Raw genomic sequence first — 7,855 nt, forward strand, 5'->3', positions numbered from 1 at the left:
GATGGTAATACATATTGAATGTTTGATGATAAATTAATTGTGGAGTACTTATGATAAACATCTATGTTTGAATACATTCAAGATATGGAAAGAAAAAAATGTCAATAATGTTTCTTCAATGGGACTGACAAAATAGAAGCATATTGAACCATCATTTCTTTCTTTTTGTTTATTAATTCTATTTTATTTTGTATAATGACCATTTATTTTGTACAGTAACATTTTTCTAAAAGCTTCAACAAATTGAGTGGTCAAATACAAATTAGCCTACTCATAATATTGCATATTGCAACATTTACCTAATCATAATAGACAAAGAAAATTGTAGAAACCTGGCTGCAACTTATGCCACTAGTCAACTATTTCATCAATTGTTTCTCTCCAGTTGAAGCTTGAAACAGTCCTACTCCCAAATTATCCTGAAGCAGCAACACTATCACTCGTTGTTTTTTCTTCAAGTTTCTTTAAAAGTGCTTCGAACTCTTGTTCCATCTGTCTTTGTATTGCGGTTAGTTAGTATTATTGGACTTTTCTAATATTTTTTTCCCTGCCTAAAAGGGATAGAAAAATGAATTAACATGGTAAGGATTTTGATACTCAGCTTAGCAATAGATTAATTATCTCTACTTTATTTTGATCTAATTAAATAAAATATTTTTTATTAATGATAAAAACATCAATTGTATCTATATTTTATTTATAAATTTTATTTAAATTTAGTAATCCAAATGGACTTTAGGGCTTAGATTAAGGAGTGAACTAGATGATGAGTGACAATTTCATCCTCTACCTCCATAGTTTTGTTTCTCCATAAATATTTTATTCCAAAACTATCCTTTAACAAAAAGTGTTATTTTTTTTTCTATTTCAAATTGTATAATCCTATACCTTACTAATTCTAAAATCTGGAATACAAAATTGTATTGTATTCTGAATTCTAAAGTTTGAAAAAATATTTTCAAACTCAAAAAAATACATTTTGAACACTAAAATTTGAAATATAACTTTTACTTTTTGAATTTAAGAATTTTTAAGGTATTTTTGAAAAAAAAAATATTTCAAACTCTAGAATTTAGAATACAAAATTGTTCAAAATTTGAGAATAAAAAAAAGGAAAGATAGGTGTCAATAAAAAAGATGAAAAAAAATATAAAGTTGTCATTTCACATTTTCATTTTCTGTGGAGGTGTAGGAAAAAAGCATGGAGATGCAGGGAGAAAGTGCCATGATGGGTTTGTCTGAATAGGCCCAATATTTATGGATCTGAATGTCTGAATTTTCACAGCACTCCCTCCTTTTACTTCCTACAATCTTTTTTTCTTTACACACCACCAAGAAGAACAAAATTTTATTGTTCTTATACCGCAAAAACACAGATTGTACTAGTGAAGCAGAAGCTAACAGTATTCGGAAAAATTAAACATAAAATGTAGAATATAATAAATAATTACATATTCATAAAAATTATAAAAAATAATCAGCTTAAGTAGTTAGCTTCAATTGATTATCAAAACAAACTTTATACATACATATATATATATATATATATTATTATTATTATTTTTTACTCTTTCAAAGCCTCTTCTGTTTTATTTCTGTTCATTCAAAGAATATACTTTTATACTAGCATTGGTTGACCTTAACCAATGTCACATTTAAATGACTATTACTCGTTACAGGATCAGTATATTTTGATCTTTTTAGTATTTGAGTATTTATTATTTATTGATGGAAGATGTTAAAAATGTTATGATTTGTATGCTTCATTTGATTTTATTATTCATTTATGCATATTTTATTATATTTTTCAAGTTTCTCCATAATTGATTTTAATTTTGTTATGAATTTTAAATTTTATTATTATTAGACCTACTACCAATGCACTTGGTAAATAAGCTGGAAAATAACGTGATTAATTGAATCGGTTTTGTTTAATTGATTGGAATTCAATATATACCAATATTTTTTTATATATCACAGTACTTGAGACCGTGTTGGAAATCAATAAGATTATTAAAGACAATAAAAAGTTCTCTTTAAATATTTAACACAGCAGGTAAAGACACAAATTTAAACATATATAAAATATTACTCTTCACAAAGTTTATATAATCCATTTGTGTTTATAGGATTTTTTTTAAGGTAAATAAGAAGCAAAGATAAATATTTTTTAATAAATTCAAAATAATTATATGAAGATAAAACTAATTTTAATTTTTTAACAAATTACCTTTTGTTTACTAATACAAATAAATATACTTACTAATACAAATACTATTTTTACATAAAAGTAATCTAATTCATTTTTAATATTCTTAAATTAAAAAAAAAACTATCAAGATAAATAAATTGTGTTTTATTAGTACCATTTTTAAAAAAAAATTTGTGTAAATACATATTTAGGTTTTTCATTCTTAAATTTAAAATGATATTATATATAAATTTGAATTTATGGAAATATTATCCTTAATTTTATGACAATATTCCTATTATTAATTTATGAGATTATTATTATTATTAATAAATATTATTTTATATTAAAAAATAATTTTATCATTTAAAAATTAATTTCTATGTTAAAAAATATATTTTGTATTAGAAAAAATCAATTTTTTATTACACAAATTAAAAAACAAAAATTACAAAAAATCACAAAATTTAAATAGATAATTGTATTGTAAATTATGCATTCTAAAATACGCATAAAATATAAAACATGAATTATGGATTATGGATTAAAAAATACTTGTATTTTAGAATGCATAATCAGGCATATATATTTTATATTCTGAAATTCACAATCTAAAATACATCATTTTGTATTTTAAAATATACCATCCAAAATACATATTTCTAGAAAGTAAAATTTAAAATTCAATTTTTATGGGGTGGAACATGAATATACAGGGGTGCAGAATACAATGGCACTTTCTATGGCTTGACGGGCCTAAATTGGGTATTTTGATTTCCTAGTGGAATTATTCATGATTTCCATTTTCTAGATATGCCTCCCACTGAGGGGGAGAAATTGAGCAATCAACGCATGCTTTCTGTCATTGTAGTAACAAAGATTCTCTCAAAGGCACAAGCCCAATTAGCCCCCCTTCAGTCATAACATCGAATCACAATGCCCCTTACTCCATTGCCACTTTTTTAGCCTTTCTTCCCTCTGGAGTCACTACATGGGACCCAAACCTGAGCATGCTTCTTCTTTGTTGAAAGTAACCATCATTGGACTTGCTGCTTCCTATTTTTACATATACAACAATCTCTATATTAAACAAATGAAATCGACAAGACCTAACACAGATCTTTGTTCTTTGTTTGAAGTGTCCATGGGATACAATATGAACTGGGATTTCATCTGGGTGCTGCTTCTCACGTTGTGTTGCTGCTCCTTGGTGCACAGCTTGGGCAACACTCCTGCAAGTGAATCATTGAGTTCCTTGGTTCAAGATTTTGCTTTCAGGTCACTGGTCAAGCACAGGCCTCAAACCGGTGCTCTGTATGATGCTCTTCTTCCAAGGAACCTGTCTGGTATGGATATTTCAGTAGTACGTCTTAGAAGCAGAAGGCTCTGGAACAAAGGTGCCAACTTTAGCTACTTTCGGATCCCACCAAGAACTGTGTCCATTCCCCACGTCAAGAGGTTGGCTATTGTGTACCAAAACTTGGGCAACTGGTCAACCCTCTACTACAATTTGCCAGGTTACTCACTCATCTCTTCTGTTGTTGGCTTCGTGGTTTTCGATGCCTCAAATGTAACGGACACAACTGAAAGAAACCTCACTCTCAACACAATGGGACAACCTATCTATATTCAATTTCCTAACATTACATTTATGGGTAGGGGTCACATCAACTCAAGGGTGAGATGTGTAGCTTTCAATGCCAATGGTTCATTTCAACTTACTGAGATGAGTTCCCCTGGAGTGTGTTACTCAAGAGACCAGGGTCACTTCTCGGTAGTGCTCCCATTGGAGAAGAAGAGGGGAAGATGGTATCTGTGGGTGATTGGCTTTGTGGTTGGATTCTTTGGTTTTATTATAGTTGGCTATGCGGGATTTTCTTCTGTGAGACTTCTCAAGACAAAGAGGATTCTAGCCATGGAAAAACAAGCCAATGATGATCAGGTTCTTGAAAGTAGATGGGTTGGCAATAGTAAAATGCCCTCAGCAGCGGTGACAAGAACTCAGCCAGTTCTTGAGAGCGGCGTTCTCTAGTTCACTGCATCTTCCCCTTGTAATCTTTTCCCCAATTACTTACCCTTGTCAGTTAGCTAATACTCTTTTGTCAGTGAATGTTTAACAAACATGGTTCGTTCGTTCTGTGAAATGAACAAAGCATGATTCTGACTACAAATGAAGGAATAGTTTTACAGATAAATCAAGAATTGAATTAGTCTTTTAACTCTCTTGTACCATTAACTATTTTCTGGCCGGGGTTTCTCAATGGCATGAAGCAATTTGCATTTGTTAATTAGTCTCGTACAACTGTAAAGTGTGGCACTAAATTTATTAAACTGAAGCAAAAAAAAAAAGTTGCGTAAACTCCAAAAAAACATCGCAAAAGCATTACCGAGTCCTACCTCCACAAGGTTGCCCAAAGAAAAACAATATAAAGCATGCTTTGATTTAACAAAAGGTAAAAATAAAAATTTGGTCATCAAGGCACGACAAGAAGCATAAAACCTTACAGGGGCACCAAGCATGTGAAGGTACAAAGCGAGAAAGAGAGAAAATTCATTTGCAGATACACCAAAATCACCTAAAAGGAAAGGAACAGGAAACCATGATTATTAAAGCTTTATTTGGTGTTCCGACCACATTTGGCTTGATACATACATAGACCTTCAACACAATTCTCATCATATTTAGCCAAGAAATTCATGAATTTGTTCAAACAAATCACAAGAATCAGGCGCTATACCATGATCATCTCTTTCTACAGACTAAAGTGGCGATTTCAATCAACTATCAACATCACATGCATAAATGGTTTGGTGATTAGGTACCTTAACCAAGGTTTGGATCCAATATTTCCAAAATGGACCAATCATGTGAGGGAGAGACTGAAGGAGTCTAGATACCTGGTTACAGAAAAAATAATATAAACTATTAAATTTCTTAATAATTCAACATTGTAAAATACTTCTTGCTTTACAGGACTCAACACAATTCTCTTCATATTTTGTTAAGAAACTCTTTATTATGTTTCACATAAAATATAAAATGCAGGGATCAATCTTTTCTTCTATAGTGTTACTTCGGATAATCAAGTAAGCAGCATCACATGCACATACATAAAATAAATCATGAACATTTGACCAGATTACTTACTTTAACCTTCCTCACTTAGAGGAATCAAATCCAAAAATGCAATTATAACTCTAATTTCAAACAAATATACACTCGACAAGAACATAACAAATTGTACTCTACTGAAGCAAAAGCCAACAACTTGTACTCTACTGAAGCAAAAGCCAACAACCTCTACTCTACTGAAGCAAAAGCCAACAACCTGTACTCTACTGAAGCAAAAGCCAATGGAAGCCAAATGACATGCCTTCATTTTACTCTGCCTATCCTCAAAGAATCAAACAATTACAGTTCAAACGCATCAATTGAGAGCATCAACTCCAGTCCCACTTTTTATGCAAGCTTTGTTCACTCGGTATGGAAAGCCCCAGGGCAACCCTCTCATATGTATAAGTCCCATACTAATCCCAGTTGAAACGGCCAACCCCACAACCTGTCTCCACGCAGCCTGTCTCTGTATCATTCTCTTTGCAAACTCAGCATCCAGAATTAGACTAGTCAAATTAGATTCCTCTCATAAGCCTTCTTGATCCTGTTCAAGAACATTGTCTTTATGAAGAGATTTTGGACAAGACAGGAATGAAGGGGACGGGGAAATGGACGGTGCAGCAGGCGGCGGGACTGCCGATAGCTGCCCCGACGATTGTGGCGTCGTTGGATTGCAGGTACTTGAGTGGGTTAAAGGAGGAGAGGGAGAATACTGCGACGGTGTTGAAGGAGGCGGGGTTGAGTGATGAATTGGAGAGAACTAGTGTCAGTGGGGTGGATAAGAAGAGGTTGATTGATGATGTTAGGCGGGCTTTGTATGTTTCAAAGATTTGTAGCTATGCTCAGGGGATGAATTTGATGAGGGTGAGAAAGAGTGGAACGTGAATTTTGGAGAATTGCCTAGGATTTGGAAGTGAGGATACATCATATAAGGAAAGTGTTCTTGCACGGGATCAGAAGGCTTATCACAGGAACCCTAATTTGGCTAGTTTGAGAGTGGATCCTGAGTTTCAAGAGAAATGGTGCAGAGGCAGGTTGCGTAGACGGTTGTGGGGTTGGTGGTTTCAGCTGGGATTAGTACTCGGGGAACTTTGATACCTACCGGAGGGCCAGGCTGCCGGCAACCTTGTTCAGGCTCAGAGGGACTTGTTTGAGTTGTACTACTATTCAATAAAACCAATAATTAATGTTAGTTCCATTTTTAATTTTTGCATTTGGAAAGAATGGCTATAGGTTTAGTTTAGTCTATGTTATTTATTTACTTTGTTTGGGTTTGAATTGTTGATGTTCAATTTCCTTCAAGCTATTCACATCTGCTGCAAATTACTTGAACTCAAAGATATTGTCAAGGTTTGATGAATGAGATTGAGGGTTTAGTTCAGAGAGACGTATTTTGAAACACAGAGTGTGAGTCATCATTATGATCATGTGTACAGAAACCTTCTTAAACATCTCATTGTTCAGGTCAGTTAAAATGGTTTGATAATTTTATTTTGCTGTTTTGCCAAGTATTGATATCAGATTGTTGTTTCCATTTTTTTTGGTAAGAGCCTTGCACATAGGCAATTGTTGTTAATGTTATTTATTATTGTGTTGTGCCCGTCTTTTGTATTATTTGTGATGATGGCACAACATTGTATCTGTAACTAATATCTTCATTGCTAATTTATATTACCTGAGACGCCATTGTGTTAACATCATTGATTGTTTTGTGATAGCAACTTAGGGATTACAAGATGCTCGGTGGAATATTTAAGCGGTTTTTTAGGGTGGGTTCCCAATTACTTGGATACTTATCAATTAGTATCAGAAGTGGTTGTTGGTGTCTTAGAAAAGGCTATCTATGAAGGGTTCTGCTTAACAAGGAAGTTGAATGAAGTGACAAAGAAAATGTTGATCCCCCAGAGATCATTGTTTACAACCAACTCTATCTTGAGATGTAAAGGGATGTAATTATTTTGAGATGATGAACATGTAAATCATGTCAAACGATTAGATTCTTATGAAGTTTCTTTCTCCCTGTTGCAGATCCGAAAGCAGCTGTTTCGACAAGTTGTTGCTTGAGGTTTTCGATTGTATTGTTTCGTTACCCCAGATTGTTTATATCCCCAAGCATGAGCTTGTCTTGGACCTGAAAAAGCTTTCGTGCCGTTGAAATATAATAGTATAACACTTCTGATATAGACCATGAAAAATAAATTTACATAACTTGATAGATACGTCAAATACTTTATTCAAATAGTTAAAAAAAAAAAACTTCATTGAATATAATTTTCATAAATAAGTACAAGTTATACATTAATTTTATGAAGATATAAGAAATAAAGATATAAACATGAGTAAAATAAATTTATGTATAGCTAAAAATTTGATTTTGTTCGGTTAGTTTTCAAAATCAAATCTGAAAAATCACAATAAAAGAACTTGATATTTTTTTTGTTTATTTGGTTTGTTTGGCTTTCTATTTGTTCAGTTTTCAAAGTTTTGAATTGATTTATTTGTATTTGTGTATATCGGATTGAAAATTAATTTATTAACGTCCCTATTTG

General features: G+C 32.3%; 1 protein-coding gene and 1 pseudogene across 2 annotated transcripts; both read left to right on the forward strand.

Annotated features, from left to right (window-relative positions):
* Positions 1 to 2,863: 2,863 nt before the first annotated feature.
* LOC137812703 (uncharacterized) lies at positions 2,864 to 4,386 on the forward strand. 2 transcript variants are annotated; one of them, XM_068614872.2, is made up of 2 exons: positions 3,031 to 3,221; positions 3,331 to 4,386. In XM_068614872.2, coding segments are annotated over exons 1-2 (894 nt in total). In that variant the 5' UTR covers positions 3,031 to 3,220; the 3' UTR covers positions 4,224 to 4,386. The 2 variants fall into 2 exon arrangements, with proteins under 2 accessions (XP_090155246.1, XP_068470973.1); XM_090299120.1 differs by having other exon boundaries at positions 2,864 to 4,386.
* A 1,370-nt stretch (positions 4,387 to 5,756) lies between these two features.
* On the forward strand, positions 5,757 to 6,686 carry LOC137812704 (6-phosphogluconate dehydrogenase, decarboxylating 1, chloroplastic pseudogene; annotated as a pseudogene).
* The last annotated feature ends 1,169 nt before the right edge of the window (positions 6,687 to 7,855 follow it).

The sequence above is a fragment of the Phaseolus vulgaris genome, chromosome 2 (genome assembly GCF_051622355.1).
Source record: "Phaseolus vulgaris cultivar YP4 chromosome 2, ASM5162235v1, whole genome shotgun sequence".
NCBI lineage: Eukaryota > Viridiplantae > Streptophyta > Magnoliopsida > Fabales > Fabaceae > Phaseolus > Phaseolus vulgaris.

Coding starts and splice junctions, on each gene's coding strand:
- LOC137812703 (XM_090299120.1), top strand. CDS start 3,183: ATGGGACCCAAACCTGAGCATGCTTCTTCTTTGTTGAAAGTAACCATC.